Genomic DNA, 25,105 nt, shown 5'->3' with positions numbered 1-25,105 from the left:
GAAATCTTCTACTGATCAACTGTGGACAAGAGCAAAGCAGGTAATCCATGGTAGTAGATTGCAAAAAAGTTTGGATATATTTTCTGCAAACTTGCAAAAATGGAATATTTCTCCTAATGCTTCTAAAACTCAACCTATAATATTCCCACATAAACTAAAAGCTCTTTTTAATTTAAACCTTCAAGTAGACATGTTGTCACGATGAGAGGGATTCCAATATATTGGCCAGATGAAGTTAAGTACCGTAATCCGGGGGCAAATTGATCGCTAGGGTGAATTTGATCAGGTCGCTACCAAATAGCATTTTCTTTCAAGGATGCTTAATACTTCGTTGCCATCACATACATTCCATGTTTTATAGTTTATAGATGTCTAATGATGATTTCAAACTAATTCATTTTTATCAAGGTCAGATTTGCATAGAAATATTCATAGTTTTTGAGGGTGTTAGCAATACTGTTGAATATATCGGTATGGAACAATCCGCTGGTGCTAAGCCTGCATGTAAAGTTTGACAGTTTAAAATGTTGTGTAAGCTTCAGTGTGAATTGCTAAACTTATTTTTGAAATCGTACGGCATTACAAGAATAGTTTTTTGCTCATAAAACTGTTTATTGTTGAATAACGTACTTATTTCAAGGAAAATTGCGTACATTTAGGCGTATTATGCAGATTTACAAAGTTTAATTTTGCAATAAAATGATGATATACACGAGTTGTAAGAATTTTGACATCATTTTCAAATTCAGGAGACCCAAATTTAGTAGATAGGGAAATTTTACATTCTTAATTATGCTTTATTATATAGTGATCAATTTCGCCCCAATGTGTCATTTTCAATTTTTGATATTAAAACTAATTTTATGAAATGTTAAATTTTATTTAATATAAAATCGATTACATAAACTGGTAGTGATTGATGAAGTACTGATTTTAAAGAAACAAATTTGACAATTTTTGAATTCCAAAGAAAAACATGACAAAAAGTTGTGAAAAAGTGATCAATTTGCCCCCGGATTACGATATCTAGGGCTTATGCTAGATAAAAATTTAACTTTTAAAAATCGCATTGAGGACATTGAAGCCAAAATTACCAAGTGTATAAAATGTCTGTATCCACTTATTAACAGAAAATCGCTGTTTTAATACCAGGAAGAAAGCTCTGCAGAGGATTCAAAATAAGATTTTGAAAAATATTCTGAAGCTTCCCCCCTGGTATAGTACTTGTGAGTTTCATAGAATGTCCAATGTTGAAACATTGGATCAAATGACGAATAAAATTATGAATTATATTAGACCCAAATCGTTGCAATCTTCTATTGCCACGATAAATGCGTTATATATCTATATAAGTTAGGTTAAGTTGATTGAAAGCCTTTTTTCACTTATAAGCAGGTGAAATCAACACACCTGTAAACATTCTGAAATGCTACGGCAAATAAAATGTAATATGTTGTTAACAAAATGTATATAAATGTCTAATTCAGTTTCACCAAATTAGGATGATAGTGTTTTGTAACGCAGAACACACAAATATAAGAAATGAATGTAATGTTTGGAATGATACCAACAAAGAATAAAACAACTGTGAATATGAGCAAAGAAGGTAATTCATTGACGACATACCCTATTTTCCAATGAACCGTTGAAAAGGTCATCGAAAGCGAGTGAGAAAAGTATTACGTCTCTTTAAATATGTCTTCATCTTAAGGTTTTTCTTTCTTGATTTCATGGATTTTAGACCGAGCTAACGTACAACATTTATGGTGGATCAATGTGTACTTTTTTTCTTTTAAAGAATCGTAGACCTGACGATACCCAGGGCTGCTAAACCTAAAATCCACGCGGACGCCTTGACCGCTGTTGCAGATCCATCATCATCCTCACTTGGAGGTCTCGTCGTAGTGCTGTCTTCTTGAGGTGGGGACGCATCCGGGATGAAGTAATCGAAATCCCTATGGTTGAATGCATAGATGCCAAACGTCTGCAAATTCGCCATCGTTCTGGATAATGTTAGCACGGCACGCTGTCGGTCATTGGGATAGCTACCAAAATAATGAATGTTGATTAGCTTATGAATCGTCGTTGGGGGTACGTCTAGTCATTGATCACTTACTCGACAGTTGAATAGAACTGATAATGTTTAGCATCCAATGAATGAAATTTGTTATCTAAGCTGTTGGGCATGGCCAGTGTTCCGTTGGCTATGAAATCACCGCTGATGGATAACCTGTTAAACTTCAAATAGCCAGAGCTATTGTGGTTCGGAAGTCCGCAACTGGCCAATGATTCGTCGAGGCACGTGATAACGGCACAAAAGCTTACATGTGCATCGGCGTAGCCCTGAAACGTGCGAACGCCATCGAAAGCCGCTAACCGATAGAGATGAGAGACGAATCGCCCGTAGATGGTTTCAAATTCGATGTGGAACTGGCAGCAGAAGTCACCGTTGCAAACCGTTCGGTTGAACATTTTGAGCGCCTGCTCCGGTTTGATCAGGACCGTTGTGAACCGCTCGGGGAAGTCTTTCCCCATGTTGACTTGATCCAGGGAGCTCCCTTCGAATCGACCTGATACTGTTTCGGAATCGTTGTCAAGTGGTGTTGAAGGGGAGCTCGGAAGTTTCGGAACACGAACTGGGAAGATTTTTCTGAGGAATTTGAGAGGTTATTCACATAAAGAACATATCTATGCAAATCCAGCAGAAGTTTACCTCGTTGATTCTCCAGTTATGAAAGAGAATACGGCCCCGTTGCGTCCGTTGAAAACTCCGGTTCCGGTGCTTCCCGAAGGATCGTAGTTGGTCCCAGCGGCAATCAAGTTGACGTCGTTTCCGTAGGCCCAGCTTTCGAAGATCTGCACAGCAGTCAGGAAGGGCGGTTCAGATACCCACATCGCTGGGAACACAAAATCCCGGACGCCCAACTTGACCAATTCTAGCGTAGGTTCGGCAAACAGCAGATCGAAGCAGGTCACTACTCCGAACCGAACTCCGAAGTCGGTATCAAATGTGACGACCTCCGGTTGATAGGTCACACTTGTGCCTGGTTCCCGGAAGAGGTGGGTCTTGCGATACCTCGCAATGACGGTACCGTTCCGATCGAACACAACGTTGGTGTTGTAACGATGAGGGACGCTTGGGTCACAGGGTCGTGGGTCGTGCACAGGAAGCGAGTCGCATTCGAATGATTCGGACAGATTGATAACGATGTACTTGCCGGTATCGATGGCCAGGCAGGATAGTTGCGAGATAAGTTCGGAGCTGTTCGGTACGCATGGAATGATGGAGTCTGATGGATCCGGTACGGGGACGGGATCCATAAGGGTGTTGAGGGTCAGTTCGGGAAACACTACGATGTCAGTGAGCTATGGTGGGATAAAGAAGAACTTGAAGTTTTTAATTTTATGTTAATGGAATGTGAAAAAGATTGACGGTATTATCAACTGCCGAAAAAGATGCAGCGAGGTTTCATTAGTAACGGATTTTTTTAAAAACAAGTTTTGGAGAAATTCTTATCGCATTTTCTGAAAAAAAAAAAACTGAATGATTTTAGAAAATACTGAAAAAATGTGATGAAATAGGTTAGATCATGTTTGATTATGATAATGTTTGAGACCTTTAACGACACTATCTTGAGGAGTAACCTCCTAAGCAATTGAAAGCTTGGATTTTACATAAGCAGTGAACTCAAAAGTTTAATTCTAGTAGACTTTGAGTTCCAATGAAACTATATCCCTGAATAAGAGAATATAACAGATACTAACAGCACATGATTCTCGAAACAAAAATATTCATGCATTTATCAGCAACTAGAAAATTCAGAACACGTTTGAGTCGAGCTTTTTCCCTACTTTATGGTAATTCTATTTAAACAACTAAAATAAACTTAGGCTCGGTTGATTACTAAAAAAGTAAGCTGCTTAACTCCAACTTTTATATGATTTTTTAGTTTCTTTGGCATGGATGAGAGTAACTGACACTGAAGAAGACACTGCAAGTGGTAGTCGAAATACACGTATCTGTACGTGAAAGATGAACAATCGGAGTGAAATTATAAGGTGCAATACTTTTATCATTTTTTTGTTAAATTAGATTCTGCTCAGTGAGTTTTTATTTTCAAGATACGAGACCATTGTTTATGATTATTTACAAATATTTACAATAGATACATGTATTGTTTGAATTGAAATAGAACAGTTGTTTGTAATTCCAGCGTTTAACACTTATTTGCTGTTTTGAATCTGCTATACAACCAGTAGAATGATTTTTAATACAATAGGTTTATGTTTCTATGACTAACTACAGAGCTGCTTTGAATTTACAAATTTTAAGTTTTATACCAAACTGCACTAAATCTATCGCGTCTTCTACATTTATTTTAAATTATGATTTCTTCACACCATTTAACCAGCTCCATATTTTTCAGAACCCGAACAAGTTTTGATCCTATGCTCAACAGAGTCGATTCTTCCGCAAGAATCGCAAGTTGGAGAATCAATCCCTCTCACTCTGTGCCTATATAGTAGACCTTCTTCTTCTTCTTTCTGGCGTTACGTCCTCACTAGGACAGAGCCTGCTTCTCAGCTTAGTGTTCTTATGAGCACTTCCACAGTTATTAACTGAGAGCTTACTATGCCAATGACCATTTTTGCATGTGTATATCGTGTGGCAGGTACGAAGATACTCTATGCCATCGGTAGTCGAGAAAATTTCCAACCCGAAAAGATCCTCGACCGGTGGGATTCGAACCCACGACCCTCAGCTTGGTCATGCTGAATAGCTGCGCGTTTACCGCTACGGCTATCTGGGCCCCTGTTCATATTAAAAAAATGACTGGAAATCTACCGGTCAAGCAGTATTTGGAAGTTTCATGTCAAGAACAATGTCTGGTCAAATTTTCAGCTCATTTGATAAAGATTTGTATGCTTCAAGTAAAAAATGTGTTTTTGGGCTTATTTCAAGGTTTAAAAAACCATAACTAGCATGTGGAAAATCAAAACCACTTGCTATTACCACTATTTGAAAGCTTTTTCAAAGTACCCATAAATTACAGTTTTCTCAATATATATGATATATAAAACACACATTGACATTATTTAGTTCAAGCCCTAGTTAACGGGAATCAGACATAATAAATTTATGAATTCATTGACCATCAATAGCTTACATGTTGCTTAAAGCCTGATTTGCTGCTGAACAGGAATCGCTAAAGAAATTTCTCGCTGATTCCTTCCAGAAATTTTCTACACCGATTCCCGTTTGAACTGACATCTCTTTTCAACTGCGTACTGCGATCAGAAAAAAACGCTTGCTTGATCGATTCCTTGCAGGAATTTCCCATGCATTAAGATAGGCCAAGAAATTACTTGTCAGCAGCGAATCAGGCTTAAGACAATAAATTACAATAAATGCCCAACGATGGAACACCGCATCGCAACCTGATGATAGTTAAATCATGCATGACACATGTACCGAAAACGAGTGAATTGAACAAGTTAGCATTGCTTTTTCGTTCCAAGTAATGATTGTTTTGATCGCATTTCACTGACTATTTAGAACAATTTGAAAACAATCTTCATCATCGACTGAAAAAAGGCAGTGCTAACGTGTTCATTTTTTGTATTGCTGTGCGCGTTCGAAATGCAAATTTCAAATGCGGGAACACCAAACGCGGTAAGATTTTCCACAAGAAATATTGATTACTAAAAAAGTCAAAGCTAGATTTGTCTTGCTAGGGCAGCGGTGATTTATGTAATCGTTAACAAATAAAACGTTAACGTTAACAAATACTTTCGTAAATATCGTAAAACGGGGTAACTTTCATAGTTTTTTCGAAGATAACTTGAATATCTATGCACGCTGTTTAAGAGGTTTTTTAATTTTTATTTTTAAAACAAGTAATAGCATGTTAGCTATCGATTGCAGTTGATAGATTGCCGAAAGATTTCTGTTTTGGGGTAACTTTGATAATTTGCCTCACCTTCACCTGACTAATGTAATAATTACTAGAGCATATATAAACACCAAATGGAGTCCCGGTGATTGTTACTGTGGCTTACGTGAAAATCACGTAAGCACCTAAATTCATTTTGACATCGCATTCATTATCTGTTCAAATTTGAAGATGGTGGTCGCTTGTTTTCTAGGAGTTGCTGGGCTTCAAAACAACTTTATGATTGATTTCAAGGTAAATATGTGTTAGATACCGGAGAGTATCAATATTACAAAGCTTATTTTATGTCTTTTATAGCTTACGAAACAAGAACAGCAAATCCAAACAAATGTGTTTCTGTTCTTATGTAGTTACCACCGTGTCGGTCAGAGGATGTTGGACAGTGATTAACAATATCGATTGATAATACAATAAATACAGATCGGACTTCATTATCCGGATACTCGATTATCCGGTGACTCGATTATCCGGGATTCGATTATCCGGAGTATGTATTTTGATATTCTTGTTTTTCAGTTTTTATGCATAAATTTGAGATAATTTATTATTGTGATATACAACATAAATGGTTTCGAAGTTTGGACAGTAGATTAGGAAAAGGGGGTGGTGAAAAAGGTTTTTTTGTGTATGCTGAACATTTTTTTTTATTCTCGAGACCCCAAATGTTCTTACAAATAAAACAATAAAAAAGAAATAATATTTAAGTTCTCACATCGCAAATTTTATTTTTCTCTAAGTGATTCGATTAACCGGAGTGAAAAAAATAGATACTCCGGATAATCGAGTCCGACATGTACTTTAATTCCTTTAGTTTGTTTAGCTTTTTTTAAACTGAAATACTATTCAAATGGAGAAGCAAATGCAAAGCAGAATTGGGTTTCATGTAACTATACCGATAATAATCAATAAAATATCATCTAGGATCCACTGAAGCACTTCGTAGAAGCTACGTGAGAATTCATGTAGCAGCCACGTGAAACTTTGATGGAACTGATGAGGTCTGTTCATTTGTTCATGCGTTCATTCAGTGGTACCTATGATCCACGTAAGTGCTACGGAAAAAGTGTGATGGAAAAATCCACGTATGTTTTCACGTAAGAATGACGTTTGGATTGTTTTGAGTGATGGTATACGCATTACCTGATTCTACCCCATTACCCCGAAAGCCATTTCCCCGAACGACGTAACCCAGAATTCCATTACTCCGAGTGTACCATTACCCCGAATTCCATCACCCCGAATGCTATTTCACCGAATTTACAATTATCTTGACATGATGATATTGATGACATTTCTCCACGATATTGGAATTCGGGGTGATATCATTCGGGGTGATGGGTCATTCGGGGTTTCGGAATTCGGGGTAATGGCGTTCGGGTCAATAGCATTCGGAGTAATGGGATTCGGGGTAATGGGGTAGAATCGCATTACCTATCTATTAGTATTTTGTTACGATGTGGAACCATCTCCACCGTTTAGTTTCTTTGGAGTACTTCCACTAACATGCTTTTTCAATTAACAAGTCCGATTATTGGCCCTCATACTTTTTAAAAATGTTACAATTAAAACCGTAGCAAGCTTTAAAACGACATAATTAATATCCTTTGATCAGGTTTTTGATATATCAAAATGACATATTTCAAGGCCACTGAACTGTCCTTTAATGCTCATATAAGACATCAATCAGACGGTCAATATTTAAAAGGCTGGAATAGTAAAAGCATCCACATAAACTTCTCTAACGAATGCTACTACAATGCTTACTAATTTTGCAAGACACATATCCCGTTTAATCCATACTTCCTTCAATTTCAACGTTCGAAATAATTGGCATATCAGTTCTAAAACCCTATTATATGAAAAAAAATAATAAAAAAAAACATACAAATAGTGGGAAATGCAAGAGTTTATCTTCTTAATCGCATGCTTCTTCTTCTTTCTGGCGTTACGTCCCAACTGGGACAAAGCCTGCTTCTCAGATTAGTGTTCTTATGAGCACTTCCATTGTTATTAACTGAGAGCTCTCTTTGCCGATTGACAATTTTTGCATATGTATATCGTGTGGCAGGTACGAAGATACTCTATGCCCTGGGAATCGAGAAAATTTCCTTTACGAAAAGATCCTCGACCAGCGGGATTCGACCCACGACCCTCAGCATGGTCATACTGAATAGCTGCGCGTTTACCGCTACGGCTATCTGGGCCCCACATTCTAGAGTCGTCGGATCTAGTGGTGACGAGCTTATGAAAAGTGACATTGAAGCTTTCTCAGCTATTAGTATCAAATAAAGCGTACATGCAGAAACTTGATTATTCAGGTGAGGAGGGAACTGAGGAAAACAAATTTGGATGTTTCTATTTAGCACACTTAAGATAAGAATAATTAATACACATATACACGTAAAAAAATTGTGCGGTAAGAAATATCATTTGAGGGAGATCACTTGAGCGCTCACACCGGAAATTTTCATCAGATCAGAAATACGCTTGAATTTACAATGTCTGTAGCCTAAATCAGATTGATGCAATTTATTTTTGTCATATGCACCAGTCCACTATTAACGTAGTAAATTGTTCTGAAATACCATGGTAGTTTAAGGAATATGCATAGTCAGCTATAATAGTAATATTTATCAAAGATTTTTTTCAAACTTATAGCTTTCAATGATAGTTATCTCAATTATGCGTAGTTATAAACAGTGCTCAGATACGCATAATCAATACTTGTAAGTAAAAATATTCAATTTTTCAACTGACAGAAAAGTTGCAAAGACACGCGAAGACACGGATGAGTCTACTTGGAAAACATAGTAGAGATGTTGATCTTTCTAATGCATGTTATTTTTATAGCTCATAGAAAAAAATAAGCTATTGTCTTGGTATGTTCAGCATAGTTTTGTATTTTGAAAATACATACATAGTCTTAGAACATTGTAAGCCATTAAGATCTTTGCGAAAAAAGTTAAGTGAGTATTTGTACTTTTGAAGTGGTTTTAATATTAAAATCGCTATAAATCCTTTATTTTAATAGATAGAGTTAAAGTGTCTTCGACAACTTTTATTCATTAAACAATTCCAACAACTTTGTCGAAGACACCAATTGCTTTTAACGACAAACAGAGAAAATAAAAATTTTATATCACTTATGAGTGAATTAATCAAAAAATTGTGAATGCCAAAAGTTGCTGCGTAACATATGCAGTAACTTTGCCGAATGTAGTATGGCAATATTTTCACTCTTTGATACTGAAAAGGCAGATGATCGTGTTTTTTTGGGTTTTGAACCACTATGCAGTGAGGGGAAAGGGATTAAACATACAAACCCCACAACTTTGAATTTAGAAAAAAACTTCTTGTTCGGAATGTTAAAAAAAACTTTTCTGCTTGATTTGCTTCAACAATTTCTGGAGTAATGCTTGAAGTAAATCCTGAAGCAATTCGTGAGAATAAACGTGGAAAAAACAGAACGATTTCAAATTAATCTTATCTAAGGAATCCTTGCATCTTTCCTGGAAAAACACAATGAAACATTTCGGAAATTCTGAGAACTTTTAACAAATTGCTAGAAGCAATACTCGGAGTTCCTGTAAGAATTTCTAAGGAGTATCTACAGTAACGCTAGGATCTTAGTGAATTTTTGGACGAATATTAGATTTTTTTAGAAATGGTTCATGTAAGAATCACAGACTGCATAACGCAGATGTTCAGAAGGAGTATATCCCATTAGGCATAAAGACGTTTGGTATAACATACAATTTGGAAATAAAATTGAACCAAATATATTCTGCTTATGGAAACATTTAAACATTACACTCGTAATCTGGGAAGGGGTAAGGGTTTTCTATGAAAATGTTACATTGCATGTTTTACGAATTGGAAAATGCGTGACAGACGGAGGGGGCTTATAAACCCCAAAAACATTGCGCGACATTTTTTAACCATCACATGTGGTATGATTGACTAAGGCCTCCTCCGTTTTAGAAACTAGTCAACTATTATCAAACTGTAGAATCCAAGTGTTGTTTGTTAAAGTGGTTTGATTACAACAGTAGACCTTTAAATTATGCAGTGATTTTTGTCGGTTAAAAATTATTGAGTTTCGAAACCTTAAAACTCAAATTTTCAGACTCCTCTTGCATGTAATCTTCGGAAAACAACCTTAGCAATAAAAATGGGTAAATTTCCTATGAAAACATTATTGATTAAAATGCAAGTAATGTAGAATGCATATATCAAGTAAAACAGAACAGGGTTGACAACCATCTTCGATAGCAATTTTCTAGTTGACATCCTGCCCTGTTTTCATGTTACATTTCCAAGCCTAATCATCAGTTCTTTGTTCTGAGAACTTTTTGTCAATCATTGATGATTAGTTTTCGTCTTCTACCATTTATTGATTATTGGTTAGCTACAAGCATTTGGTGAACCCTTGTTGCAATATTCGCTATTTAAATTCCAACAGCATAACTGGCAACAATTATATAGAACAAAAACTATAAAGAACAGCCTAATTTAAGGAAAGGAAAATGATTTAGAACATTTATTAGGCTAGAATGCCAAAATTGTTTGGAAAGGTGATTATATCGTCAGTCATTTATCGACAGCATTACAATTGAAGGACATTCTTTGATTTAAAGAAGGGATGGAAATGTTCATTATCATACTTTGAAAATCATCAGCATGATTGATTGCATCTTCTATGTATAATATGACCCTTTTTCATTGATTCACGTCTCTCAAAAAGTCATTGTATCATGAAACGTTCAAACGGTAGTTTTGTAATGTAGAACATCTCCATGCATATTTTTGTATTTTCTCATAAAAATTGAGAGTTCATTTCGAACTTTTTGCCAATTGCTCATTATGACTAACTTCTATTATGTCAATCGTCTATTATGCTTAACGTATATTATGCCTATTGTATGTATGCCTATCGTCCGTATGCCTAACGTATTTATGTCTATCGTCGTGCACCTGTGGAGAAGTCCTCTTAGACCAAATGTAACAATTACAACAGATCCCTGTCGCAAGATAGATTCAATCGCATGGATTTAAACGAGGATTTCCTAATGCAAGGATTAATGGCTATAAAACCTGAAAAGCATTACGAAAGCCAATATCGTAAATCAACCAATTTGTGGTTCATGGAAGGAACATCTCGGATGTAATCGACCTCAGAACGTATCGTGGCGCTAACATTAGTTCGGACATCAACACCAAAAAAAATTGATCTTGTACTCACCTTCGCATCTTTGGAGCGCAACAGTTTCTTGTACTTCTTCAGATGTTTGGCAGTTCTCCCGGCTATGTCCATGTTGAGTAGCTCGGGCCTGAACTCAACAACTCCAACAACGTAACTTGCGTCTGTAGGCAGGGACTGTTGAAAACTACAGCCGGTAAAAAGCTGCAGTAACAGAAAAATCTCCACAAACTGTTTAAACATTGTGGCACCCTGCTGTTGGAACAACCACTGAACAACTGACAGATATGGCGAATCTGAATTGACAGCTTGTCCCTTCCTTTTATCTCTTAATAGTTCGGCCTTATCTTTAATTCAAGGCGATAAAGTGCTCTGATTCACTGGGTAATCGCTAATCACTGTCTAATTCATCATGGCTGTGATAAATCCAAAATCCGGGTGTCGATAAAGTAAAACCTATGACTTTTATTGCTTTCGAGTTGATCATTTTTGGAACGTTTTAAATACCTATCTAATACCACGGAACTTGGAATTCGAACATCTCGATCTCTCCAATCTTGACAGTTGGCGATCTGCTTCTGACGCGGTCGGTTTGGAAGGAAAAAGATCGAACAGCTGGTAACTTCGCCTTTCCTTGCATTGTTTAAACTTATTCCTAACAATTTGGCATACACTTTTCAATTATTCTACGAGAAAAATTTACACTATTTACAGCTATCAGATCGTCTCTGACCATTGATCCTCTTTACAACCTCAGTTCTCGTACCGAGCTGACCAGCAGCATCAGTATCAGCAGAAGCAGAGCACCCGGAGTCGTAGCCCTAGTTGATCCTCCAGTATCGTCTTCAACGGCGCCGTACTCGATCGAAGAACTCTCCGTGGTAGGCTCCGGAGGGGCCTCAATCGGGTTGAAGTACTCAAAGTTTTCGTAATTTATGGCGTAGATCGCGAACGTCTGCAGATTGGCTACGCTTCCACTGGGCAGGGTGAGTTGAACGTCCTGTTGGTTCATCGAGTAACTGCAAGAACGAAGTAGTTAATTTTTGAAATACTGTAATCGTTCGAGAAACTCACTTGACGGATGAGTAGAACGTGTACTGATCGACGCTCAACGGGTGTAACATGTCGTCCAGGGAGTTCGCCATCGCCAGCGTTCCGTTCGCCTGGAACTTGCCCGTAATGACGATTTCGTTGAATGCGAGGTAGTTTGAGTTTTCGTTCATGGGCAGACCACAGCTGGATAGAGACTGATTTCGGCAGGCGATGATTCCACATGTGGATATGTAGGTGTCACTGTGCTTGGAAAGAGACCGATATCCGTCGAACACCGCAAACCGATAGTAATGGGTCACGTCCTGATCGGGGACGATGGTTAAAGTAACACTAAATTCGCAACAGAAGAATCCATTGCAGATAATTTGACCGATATGGTCGTGATAGCGTTCCGGATTGATCTGCAGGGTGGTGAACTGCTCCAGGAAGTCACGTTCAATATTGATTTCTTCGAGGAACTTCCCATGTAATCGACCGGCTTCCGTGTCGGAATCCTCCAGTGGAATGTGATTTGCTGTGCGGATTCCAGGATTTTTGTGCACGCGTACTGGGAACAGTTGCCTGGAAAATGTTTCGAAAATTAATTTGTTAGATTTTTACGTTCAATACACCCTAACCTCTATTTGCGTTACCCAAGCGTAACTTTGAGTACAAATCATCAGATCTACAAGCGTATCGAGTGATCTTTGAGAATCTTGCAAACTAGGATAATATCCATGCAGGCTCATATAGCTAGGCAGGTCCAATATTTGAGGTCAACGATTATTAAAGGTAGTCTAAAACCTCCTACAAGTACAGGTCTTCAGATCTACAAACTTAACTAGTGATCTCTCAAAGGTTTATGAACAACATCTATACTCATATATGCACATGAAGATATATTTCGTCAAGTGCTGTGTATAATATCAGTTCAAGGTTATACAAGAACTTCTTTGAATATAGGCTTTCAGGTCTAAAAGCGTAACCAGTGATCTTTCGGAGGATTAGGAACAAGGTTTATACTTATACACAACAGTGATATTTGAGAATGTGAAATGGAATTTACGTTCTGGTGTATTTCTATCAACTCACCTAGTTGGTTCACCAGTAACTAATGACAAGATCGCTCCGCTTCTTCCATTGAACACCCCTGTTCCGGTACTGCCCGTAGCCTCGTTGTTACTACCCGCCACAATCAGGTTGACATTATTCGAGTAGGCCCAGCTTTCGTAGACCTGTGTGGACGTAAGGTACGGAAGCTCTGCTTGCCACATTGAGGGCATGATCAAGTCCTTCACATCCCGTTTGACCAGCTCCAGGGCCGGTCTCGCAAACAGCACATCCGATCGGGTGAACAACCCGAACGTCACTCCAAAGTCAGTCTCGAATGTTACAATCTCCGGCACGTACGTCCGTTCGGTACCGTGTTCACCGAGCAGGTTGAACTTGCGGTACCGCGCTATCACAGCTCCGTTTCGGTCGAAAACGACATTGGTGTTGTACCAAACGTACCCGTGAGGGGCACACGATTTGCAGTCGAAAATCTCCGAAAGGTTTATTACGAGGTATTTGCCGACTTCGGCGGCCAGACATGATAGGAAAGGAAGCACATTCCGAGAGGAGTTTTCCTCGCAGGGGATCACGTTTGTGCTTGGGTCTGGAACGTAGACTGAGTCCGAAAAGGTGTTGAGAGTGAGTTCCGGGAAAATAATTATGTCGGTAACCTGGAAAAGAAGAATTTGCCATGGAATATCAGACAAAAAGAAATGCGACTGAAGGAAGTTAGAAGAGCTACTGTATCATTAGTTACTGCAAAGGCAATTTAAGACACGGACACGTTAATGCTTCCAGTGGGCATTTCGCCCTTTGAAGGAAGCACCAAACTAGACAACGGACTAGCATGCAACGCCCAGTGGCACAGTCGAAAAACATTCCTGATGAATAGTTTTCCGTTGTGAGGCGGGAATCGAACCCACACTCCTTAGCACGATGCGGCTAAATGCCTGGTGACACTAATCGCACGGTTACGAAGCCCACAAGGGCCCAGATAGCCGTAAACGCGCAGTTATTCAGCAAGACCATGCTGAGGATCGTGGGTTCGAATCCCACCAGTCGAGGATCTTTTCGTAGAGGAAATTTTCTCGACTTCCCTGGGCATAAAGTATCTTCTAACGAAATTTCGAATAATTTGAAAACCCGTATCCTACTGGTTAAGTATTACCAATTATCAACTCATTACTCACTTTGGCTTCGTCGGAGCGGATCAGGTCTGCGTACGCTTCCAGGTGTCGCTCCGTTCTGCTGCGCACGTCGACATCGGAAGGTTCCGGACGAAATTCCACCACTCCCACGACGTAGCTTTCCTGGCCGTCTTCGGATTCTTCGGTTTCGACAGATCTACTATGGCGTCGATGATGCAACTGCGAAGCAAAGCATTGAGTTGGTAAATAATTCCTGTTGGATTATGATTACAAATTTGACTGCTGCTTCGTATAATAAGTAAGAAGTAGTAAATGTAACAAAAACGAGAACATAATGAAGGATCTAAGATGATTAACCTTTGCATCCTAACGTCTGTTTTTCAGGATTTCCAAATCTTCAATTAGCTGTTGGAAACTCATTATTCAACAGAGTTTTTCAAAATAAAACGGCTCCGATCCAAATTTTCCCCAATTTGGCAAACATGCCTCTCCATATGAATCAACATGCTTACCAATCTGGAAAGTCCATAGTGACTCTTTTACATTTACGATATAGTTGTATACGATATCGAGAAAGCAATCCTGCTTGGGTATCTTCTTGGATATTGAGAGTGTCTTCGATAACGTGTGCAAAGTTGTTTATTTTCACGATTTACAAAAGTTACCAGAACATTCTAAAACTGTAAAATCAAAAAGTATCAACTAAGAGACCTTCACTTCAAATATTGTAAAAATCGATTACGATTTAGAAAAGTTATAGCTTTTTTTAGGCGTGAAAATTGTAATATCCGCTCGAATTTGCATCACATGAAAAAAATAAAAAATAAAATGTAATTGGTGAGGGCGTTTCTAGGCATTTCAAAAAGATACGTTCTCGCATAACTTATGATCTCGCCCTAAAAGCTATTGGTAACCATTTGTGTAGCTCGTTGTTTCTGAGCATTTTAATGGAGTTACACGTTTTTTTTTTAACAGCGCTATGGTGAAGAAACAAACATTACATTCATTATTTCTTATATCTAGGTGTTCTGTGTTATTAGACAACACTATCATCCTAATTTGGTAAAACAAATCTAAGATTTTATAAACATTTTGTTAACAACATATAACATTTCATTTGCCGTAGCAGTTCACATTTTTTACAGGTGAGTTGATTTCACCTGCTTATAAGAGAAAAAAAAAAAGTTTTAAATATACTTAACCTAACTTTACCTAAACATATAACGCATTAATCGTGGCAATAGAAGATTGTAACGATTTTTGCCTGAAATTATTGATTATTTTATTTGACATTTGTTCCAATGTTTCAACATTGGATATCCTATGTAACTCATTGGTACTATACCAGGGAGGAAGTCTCAGAATCATTTTCAAAATTTTATTTTGAATTCTCTGCAGAGCTTTCTTCCTGGTATTACAACAGCTAGTCCATATTGGTACAGCATACAACATGGCTGGTCTGAAAATTTGTTTGAATATCAAAAGCTTGTTCTTAAGACAAAGTTTTGATTTTCTATTAATAAGGGGATAGAGACATTTTACATATTTGTTACATTTGGCTTGAATGCCCTCAATGTGATTTTTGAAAGTTAAATTCTTATCTAGCATGAGCCCTAGATACTTAACTTCATCTGACCAATTTATTGGAACCCCTCTCATTGTGACAACATGTCTACTTGAAGGTTTCAAATAAAGAGCTTTTGGTTTATGTGGGAATATTATTAGTTGAGTTTTGGAAGCATTAGGAGAAATCTTCCATTTTTGCAAGTATGAAGAAAAAATATCCAAACTTTTTTGTAATCGACTACAGATGACACGCAGGCTTCGTCCTTTGGCGGAGAGGCCTGTGTCATCCGCAAACAAAGATTTTTGACATCCCTGAGGTAACTCAGGTAAGTCAGATGTAAAAATATTGTATAATATTGGTCCCAAAATGCTGCCTTGGGGAACACCAGCTCTTACAGGAAGTCTTTCAGATCTGGAGTTCTGATAATTAACCTGAAGTGTACGATTTGACAGATAACTTTGAATTATTCTAACAATGTATGTTGGAAAATTAAAGTTTTTCAATTTTACAATCAAACCTTCATGCCAAACACTGCCGAATGCTTTTTCTATGTCTAGAAGAGCAAGACCAGTAGAGTAGCCTTCAGATTTGTTGGAACGGATCAAATTTGTTACACGTAAAAGTTGATGAGTGGTCGAATGTCCATGGCGGAATCCGAACTGTTCATTGGCAAAAATTGAATTTTCGTTGATGTGGGCCATCATTCTGTTCAAAATAACCTTTTCAAAAAGTTTACTGATGGAGGAAAGCAAACTGATTGGACGATAGCTAGAAGCTTCTGCAGGATTTTTGTCTGGTTTTAAAATTGGAACAACCTTAGCATTTTTCCATTTGTCAGGAAAATATGCTAATTGAAAACATTTGTTAAATAAATCAACTAAAAATGATAAGCTACTTTCTGGAAGTTTCTTGATGAGGATGTAGAAAATTACATCATCGCCAGGAGTTTTCATATTTTTGAATTTTTTAATAATAGTTCTCACTTCTTCCAAATCAGTCTCCCAGGCATTTTCGAAAACGTTCTCTTGATTGAGAAATCCTGAGTAACTTCATTTTCAATTGGACTAGTAAGTCCTAAATTAAAATTGTGCGCACTTTCAAACTGCATAGCAAGTTTTTGAGCTTTTTCGCAATTAGTTAGTAATAATTTGTTTTCCTCTTTCAATGCCGGTATTGGCTTCTGAGGTTTTTTCAAGATTTTAGATAATTTCCAAAAGGACTTAGAGCCGGGGTCCAATTGAGAAATTTTATTTTCAAAATTTTTGTTTCTTAAATCTGCAAAACGTTTCTTGATTTCTTTCTGCAAATCCTGCCGTATAATTTTCATAGCAGGATCACGAGTGCGTTGAAATTGCCTTCTCCTCACGTTTTTAAGACGGATCAAGAGTTTAAGATCATCGTCTATAATCACGGATTCAAATTTTACTTCACATTTTGGAATTGCAATGCTTCTGGCTTCAACAATGGAATTTGTTAAAGTTTCAAGAGCATTGTCAATATCAATTTTAGTTTCTAAAGAAATGTTAACATCAAGATTAGAGTCAACATACGTTTCATATATATTCCAGTTGGCTCGTAAATAATTGAAAGTGGAGCTGGTAGGATTGAGAATCGCTTCATGCGATATTTGAAATGTAACAGGGAAATGATCAGAATCAAAATCAGCATGAGTAACTAATTGGCTACAAAGATGACTAGAGTCGGTTAAGACCAAGTCAATCGTAGATGGATTTCTAGAAGAGGAAAAACATGTAGGGCTATCAGGGTATTGAATTGAGAAATATCCTGAAGAGCACTTATCAAATAAAATTCTGCCGTTGGAATTACTTTGAGAATTATTCCATGACCGATGTTTGGCATTAAAGTCACCAATGACAATAAAATTTTGACTTATTGCGAGTCAATTTTTGCAAGTCAGTTTGGAGCCAATTAACTTGCTGTCCAGAGCATTGAAAAGGCAAATAGGCAGCTATGAAAGTATATTTACCAAACTGTGTTTCAACAGAAACACCTAAAGTTTCAAAAACTTTAGTTTCAAATGACGAAAACAGTTGATGTTTTATACGCCTATGAATGATGATTGCAACTCCCCCACATGCCCCATCAAGTCGATCATTACGATAAACAAAAAAGTTAGGATCTTTTTTTTTAGTTTGGATCCAGGTTTTAAATAAGTTTCGGTAATAACTGCTATATGCACGTTGATTGATTGATTTGACTTTATTAACGAGATTTTTAGCCCTGGGCTAGTTCATCTCGGGTATATGCACGTTATTAGCTGTAAGTAAATTAAACAGCTCGTCCTCTTTACCATTCAGAGAACGAGCATTCCAATTTAAAATATTTAAATTATTATTTGGATCCATTAGAATAACGTAATCCAATAACAATTTGATTTGTAAATTTTTACACCTACTTGGACTGCTTCAGTCATAGTGGTGGCTTTGAACACTGCATCAATCATTAGATTCAATTGTTCAGTTAGAAAATTAAAATCAGAGGCAGACATGTCATGTGATTTCCCATTGGAATTTCCGGTAGACGAAGAAGCGGAATTACCTGTGGCGGTAGGGTTTTTTCCATTTGATTTGAAACAAGTAGAATGGGTACCCATGGATCGAACAGGGGAGGAGTTCGAATTTCCTGCTACGATATCGGCAAAGGATTTGCCGTGGGTAGATACATTCGAAATTGAAAGATTCGAACGGCTACCCGACGGATTAAAATTTGTTTGTGAATGAGCATGATTATGATCTTCCTGGTGGGTATGATTCCTAATCAAGCGATCGTTAACTGAAAAATGAGCATTGTTCGATACTCTACCAGGCAAATTCCGGAAACGACCGTTATCGTAACGGATATTATCCTTCATCTGCCTGGCACGAGCCTCAACGACTCTTTTGCGTGAAATGCATTCCCAAAAGTTAGCTTTGTGAGGGCCCTTGCAATTGGCGCATTGAAACTTTCTGGTATCTTCTTTCACAGGACAGTCGTCCTTAGCGTGAGAAGAACCTCCGCAAATCATGCATTTAGCATCCATGCGACAATTTTTTGTACCATGACCCCACTTTTGGCACCGACGGCACTGAGTGGGGTTCTGGTAATTTCCTCCAGGTTTCTGGAAATGTTCCCACGTCACACGGACATCAAACATAAGTTTAGCTTTTTCTAAAGCTTCAATATTATTTAGATCTTTTTTGTTAAAGTGAACTAAATAATAAACTTAAGAAAGCCCTTTCCGAACAATGCCAGATTGGGTTCTCTTTTTCATAATGATTACTTGGACTGGGGAAAATCCAAGTAAATCATTTATTCCATTTTTGATCTCTTCAGGTGACTTATAGTCACTTGAGAGACCTTTCAAGACGACTTTGAACAAACGTTCAGTTTTGTCGTCATAAGTAAAAAATTTGTGCTTCTTCTCTTCAAGATATCTGAGAAGAAGTTCGCGATCTTTAAGAGTTTCCGGCAAAACGCGACAGTCTCCTTTCTTTGCGATTTGGAAGGAAACCTTGATTCCCCTAATGGAGTTCAAGATCTCCTGCCTAAATCCCCCAAATTCGGAACAACTGACCACGATAGGCGGCACTCTTTGCTTCCTCACTTGAATCAAAGAGCCTGGACTAGAGGCTGCTTCGATTTGGTGTTCGGAAAATTTGTCTAGAGCATCGAACTGATTGCTCATTTCGATACAATTATTCATTTCACCCTTGGAAGAAACTTCGCATTCCGGAGAAGCGTCCTTTCTTCCATTTTTGCCACGTGTAGTGACAGTTTTAAAACCCACTTTTTTGGAAGGAAGTAGTGAATTCAGAGATTCACCTTCCTTTTGTTAGTTGTTGATACCATGTTTAGTTAATAAACGAGAAAGACGTGACCTTCGAGAGGTTTTTTCCCTAGACGGTGTCCAAGAAGGATTACCACCGCTAGCTTTCGCCAACGGGTCCAACGAAAAATCGAAGGCACGGGTCCAAACAAGGATCGTAAAGGGATCAATAGTAGAAAAAATAGTACTGAAAAGTACTGTTTAAGTAGCACTGAAAAGTACCGTTTTTAATTTTAGCGCTGAAAAGTACTGTTTGTGTAGCACTGAAAAGTACTGTTTTATTGCTTTAGGTAGTTTTTAAGAAAACTTCCAAGAGCAGAGAGAATTCGTGTACGCACAGCACGAAGGTACGATGCGCACTGAACGAGCTACACACCTGGTTACCAATGGCTTTTAGGGCGTTATCCCAGATTATGCGAGCGTTGTGGTGTATTTGTTATTACATACACTCCCGTGCATAAGTTTGGGTTCACCCCCTAAAAAACATACAAAAGTGTTCTGTCCATATCTCTGTGATTATACGTCCAATTGAAACTCTCTAAGCCGCATTCGAAAGGCAAAGAGTTATTCTTACTTTGTATGTATTTTTACAAAAACATTCTTTGAACTTTGTTTACTAAATTTTTATTTAAAGTTGTGACAGTTTTAAAAAACACACTGAAAAAACATAGCTAATTTCCTCAGCATTGGATTGACCAAAATTTTAAAACAAGGTGTCATTAGAATCGTAATCTTATATTCTTTGAAGAGCACTCATGAATTTTTTGCGGAAAAATCTGAAAAGTATTCAAAATCAATGAAACAGTCAATCAAGTCATCGTGCAAAAGTTTGGGTTCACCCTTCAGTATGGTGTATCGTGCAAAAGTTAAGCTGAAAAACATGGTCTGATCTGATTAGGACGTAAAGAGGAAGGATATGAGATGATATCAATTCTCTTCTGAGCTAAAAATCATGAAATCTGAATTGTTCTATGACAACGGCAGAAGAGCCCATTTGAAGCGCTATAGGCTCCGATAGCCCCCGGATGTCCGAAAATGATTAGAACCCCTTTGAAATTCATTACATGATATTTAATTAGTATTGGGTGAAAAATCGGGAGTTTTGAGCCGTCGAAAGGTATTATTAGTTCATGATAATTGCAAGTTTTTTTCCGGAACCGATATCCGGTGACCATGTTCCCGATATGACCACGGTTAATGCTCCACTGACTTTTGAAAGTTTTTGATCAGGTTTTTTGCATTGCTTCCATAATTTACATTTCGAAACACCTGTTGAAAATGTTGCCTTCGAAATAAAAGATTCAAGGTAGCTTCGTTAAAACATTTTCAATACTGTAACATCAACGTTTATTTGAAATAATATAAATTTAACTTAAGTATCAAAACCTTACATTTCATTGAACTATTCATTGCATTTTTGAAGGTTACACTTTCCACAGAACGACTAATAATACTGAACTTTAACTACTTATTCGGACCAATATTCTCTTTAATTCTATATGACTGTGCTGCCAGTTTCACTGCAACCATCAAAAGCTATAACAACTATCCTTAGCTAAATCTGAAACATCCGAATTCAAAATGATGATGCATGAATCAAAAGTATAACTCATTTGTGATTTTTCCCTAAAATTTTCATCAAAATCGATCTAGTGATGGCGATACTTTAGAATTTTGAAACTTCGATGTTGACACCCGGTACTGTAAAGGAAAAGGTCGAGTTTTAGCCCTACTCTACTCTAAGGATAAAACATGGGTAAACAAAACGGTATATATGTGACGAAGCTGTTGTAGTATTAATCGTAGTAGTCTCACGAGTTGAATAATAGTAGTTTACGGAAAAAGTGGCAAAATGATGACTTTTACAGCACGAGTCGTAAATAAGCCTAATACGACGAGTGCTGTAAATTGAGTTCTGCAACGAGTTACGTACCGTAATCCGGGGGCAAATTGATCAGGTCGGTTCTAAAAAAATATTTCCTCCCTAGGTATCGTGGGATCACAGACATTCAATGTTTTCTAGTTAATAGATGTCTAATGATGATTTTGAACTATTTATTATTTATTGGGGTCAGTTCTGCATAGAAATATTAACAGTTTTTGAAGGTGAAAGCAATACAGTTGGAAATTTCGGTGCTGAACAATCCACTGGTGCTGTGCCTACATATCAACTCGAGTTGTAAGATTTTTGACATTATTTTCAGATTCAGGAGACCCTAATTTAGTAGATAGGGATTTTTTTTATTAATAAACCTGCTTTGTTGTATAGTGATAAATTTCATCCCAGTGTGTCATTTTCATTTTTTGATTTTAAAACTATTTTTATAATATGTTTAATATTATTTCATGAAAAGTCGATTACATAAACTGATAAGGATCAATGGAGTACTGATTTTGTCGGAATTTATTTGAATTCCGAAGGATAACACAACAAAAAGTTGTAAAACAGTGATCAATTTGCCCCCGGATTACGGTACATTTCTAGCAATTTTGTAAAAGACCACTTGGGGGTAGGGTGATGTGCTAGTATCCATCATATTAAGCATTGATCAGTGAGAACTGCAATCTTCCCAGTATTGCAGTGAATGATGCTGATACAAACCGATGCCAAACAATTCTTTCTCAAAACGGCTTTAGCATTGTACAATAACATTTTGATAAATCTTGATCTCTTTTTGGAAATAATGCAAAGAAAATGCATTTTACCGTATTCTCAATCGGTCGTATTGTTTTCAACTCCGTCGCAATCAGTTTCCAGATTCGTCTCACAACTTACGGCTCACTTTGATGTATTGAGTGGCTAAAACACAATATATCAACGCTATAATAAAATGTTTTACTAGAAAATATAGATCTACGCGCATCTCCCTCCATTCCTTCAGCATGATGGAATATACTAATTTCCTTTAAAATTAATTGTTTCTCATCAAAATTCAGCCCAAACATATGAACACAATTGGGTCCTAAAATTTTTAATGAAATCTTGTTTTTATTCAATAACGCGAAAGAGCATCTTACTGCAACTACTTTAGCAATATTTCTTGCTCAAATAACGGCTATATCATGTTTAAACTTTAATTTAAAAATTGGGTCCTTAAATGAACCTTGACACTTAAGATCATGTTTGACGTTCGCTTAGTCGACAAAAACACCACAGGGGTTTTAGTTTTACCACGGGGGTTGTTCCTATCTGACATTTCGGAAGGGACACGGAAAACAAAATACACCCAAAATTTGAGTTTAAGCCAAAGGATGTGACAAAATCTAAAAAAATGTTTTTTGGGCTTAAACCAACGGAAAACATTAGAAAATTGAGTAAACATGTGTTTTTGGCCTAAACTTAAGCGTTCAGCACTAAAATTGGGACAGGGCTTTAGGACCCAATTACTTTTGACCGTACAATTCTGGCATTTGCTCACAGTACAGCGAAAACAACACAATCAAAGGAATCGTATTTTTTACGTCGAGCGTCGCGCACACATTGATGCGAACAAACTTTTTTTTCTCAGTACGACGGATTGAACTTTGTTTACATTCTCAATTATTCGCGGCGGTTGAGGAAATTTTGTAAAATTTGGGGATTTATTGAAGTTTTACGGCGTGTGATTGGAATGAAATCCTTCAGTGAAGAAGTACGAAGGTTTTCCATAGTGAAAATAAGTGCCCGGCAATGTAAGTCACACAGGGGGGCGGGAAGAAACTTGTGTTGGAAAGTGGTGTGACTGATTTCGATTGCTAAGCATTTCTCTCAAATCGTGTTCGTCCATGCGATTTCGGTGAAAAAGTGTAAAGTGGATAATTGAACTGAAGTTATTTATCGAAATACAGTAGTTTCATTGCATTTTTGGTGTACAGGTGGACGAATCATAAAAGCTTTTACAAAATTACATTTGGAAAATGAATCTATGTTGCAGGTAAGTTGAAATATCCGCCGTATTGGAACATTTTAAGTTTGATACGACAAATAGTAGCTCTTACGACGAAGTAGAACGAAACCCTATCAGAAATTATAGCGGAATGCATTCACTATTATTTTAAAATTTATGAAAAATTGTTGTGTAATGATTCATTACGCAACTCAAAACAGTTGCGTAATGAGAAAGCGTTGCGTAATGAATCATTACAGCACTGGTTTCAGTTGTGTAACGACTATTCCCGCACTGCATACTTCAGTGCAGGAAAGTAGGCCGTTTCATGACAGATTGGCGTGATGAAAAACAGCCTTTTACGAAGAGAAATTGCAAAAACTGTTATCCGTTACTACCTGTAGAGAACAGTCGCCTTATTTCCTACATTAAAACATGGTGCCAGTGCCATAGCAACACGAATAACAGAAAAAAATGAAAAAAAAAAAAACTGAAAACTACAACGACAAAGCTCAGAGTTTATGGTGGAGGTGTAATAATATCAGAAGGTCGATGTGAACTCACAGTTATTCAAGATGTTCAACAGTCAACGCTGGTGTTCGAAAATGTAGGAGGTGAATACAAGGGGCATCTTCCGTTTTGGAACTTGGAACTAGTCGAGAGAAGTAGCAAATTAACCACGTTTCTACCACCATTTGGCAATTATCGCTTTCTTCGTATGCCCTTTGATATTCAGCCAGCTATGGAAGAAGAAATCTGCTAGTTCGTGTACGAAAAGAAAATTTGAAGCTTAATCGAGACAAACTGCGTTTGTGTCAAGACTCTGTGAAATTTTTCGGTCATATTTTCAGCAATCAAGGAATAATGCCCGATCCAGACAAAGTGAAACCAATACGAGAGAAGCAAAACCAGATAATAAGTACGACGTGCTACGCTTTCTAGGAATGATTAACTATCTTTCAAAATTCATACCAAACCAATCTGAAAGTTTGAAACCACTGCGACGATTAGTGACAGCTGATCAGTTTGAATGGAATCAAAATCACCAAGATAATTTTGACAACATGAAGAAATTAATTGCTCGGACATACTACTAAGTTTCTACGATGTTAACAAATTCAAACAGATGCATCATCAAAAGCAATTGGGTGTGCCCTGATGCAAGAAGAAAAAGCGATTTCGTATGCATCAAGAACCCTTTCGTCTACAGAAGCAAACTACGCACAAATTGAAAAAGAATGTTTGGCAATTGTCTATGCTTCCACCAAGTTTGACCAATACCTCTGTGGAAAACATGACATCGTTATTGAAACAGACCATGAGCCACTTGTAACAATTTTCAAGAAACCCTTATTTGTTGCTCTACTTAGAATTCAGAAAAAGCTGATGGTCCTTGAACGTTGCAATTTTCGGCAAATCTACAAAAAAGGCATGGAAATGATCATAGCCGATACTCTCT

General features: G+C 37.4%; 2 protein-coding genes across 16 annotated transcripts in view; both read right to left on the bottom strand.

Moving 5' to 3' along the window:
- Positions 1-1,748: 1,748 nt before the first annotated feature.
- LOC5567352 (vanin-like protein 1) lies at positions 1,749-11,456 on the bottom strand. The gene is made up of 4 exons (XM_001657318.2): positions 11,197-11,456; positions 2,714-3,366; positions 2,117-2,650; positions 1,749-2,045 (listed from the first exon to the last, which is right to left on the bottom strand). Exons 1-4 carry the CDS (start codon positions 11,395-11,397, stop codon positions 1,793-1,795), a joined length of 1,641 nt encoding a protein of 546 aa, XP_001657368.2. The 5' UTR covers positions 11,398-11,456; the 3' UTR covers positions 1,749-1,792.
- A 139-nt stretch (positions 11,457-11,595) lies between these two features.
- LOC5566416 (vanin-like protein 2) overlaps positions 11,596-25,105 on the bottom strand; it is a 53,182-nt gene continuing 39,672 nt past the window's right edge. For all 15 annotated transcript variants that reach the window (XM_021854538.1, XM_021854539.1, XM_021854532.1 and 12 more), the window contains exons 4-7: positions 14,430-14,606; positions 13,279-13,910; positions 12,229-12,768; positions 11,596-12,173 (exon numbers count right to left, since the gene is read on the bottom strand). In XM_021854538.1, the coding sequence (XP_021710230.1) occupies positions 11,900-12,173; positions 12,229-12,768; positions 13,279-13,910; positions 14,430-14,606 (1,623 nt within the window). In that variant the 3' untranslated portion in view covers positions 11,596-11,899. The remainder of the gene's footprint in view (positions 12,174-12,228; positions 12,769-13,278; positions 13,911-14,429; positions 14,607-25,105) is intronic.

The sequence above is a fragment of the Aedes aegypti genome, chromosome 3 (genome assembly GCF_002204515.2).
Source record: "Aedes aegypti strain LVP_AGWG chromosome 3, AaegL5.0 Primary Assembly, whole genome shotgun sequence".
Lineage (NCBI taxonomy): Eukaryota > Metazoa > Arthropoda > Insecta > Diptera > Culicidae > Aedes > Aedes aegypti.
This window is presented reverse-complemented; position numbering and strand designations above follow the sequence as displayed.

Bases quoted from the DNA above. Each gene is read 5' to 3' on its own strand.
- LOC5567352 (XM_001657318.2), bottom strand. From the start codon at position 11,397: ATGTTTAAACAGTTTGTGGAGATTTTTCTGTTACTGCAGCTTTTTACC. The intron at 3,367-11,196 runs GTGAGTACAAGA...ATCCCACCATAG, and splicing joins TGCGCTCCAAAGATGCGAAG to CTCACTGACATCGTAGTGTT. The intron at 2,046-2,116 runs GTAAGTGATCAA...TTATTTTGGTAG, and splicing joins CAGTTCTATTCAACTGTCGA to CTATCCCAATGACCGACAGC.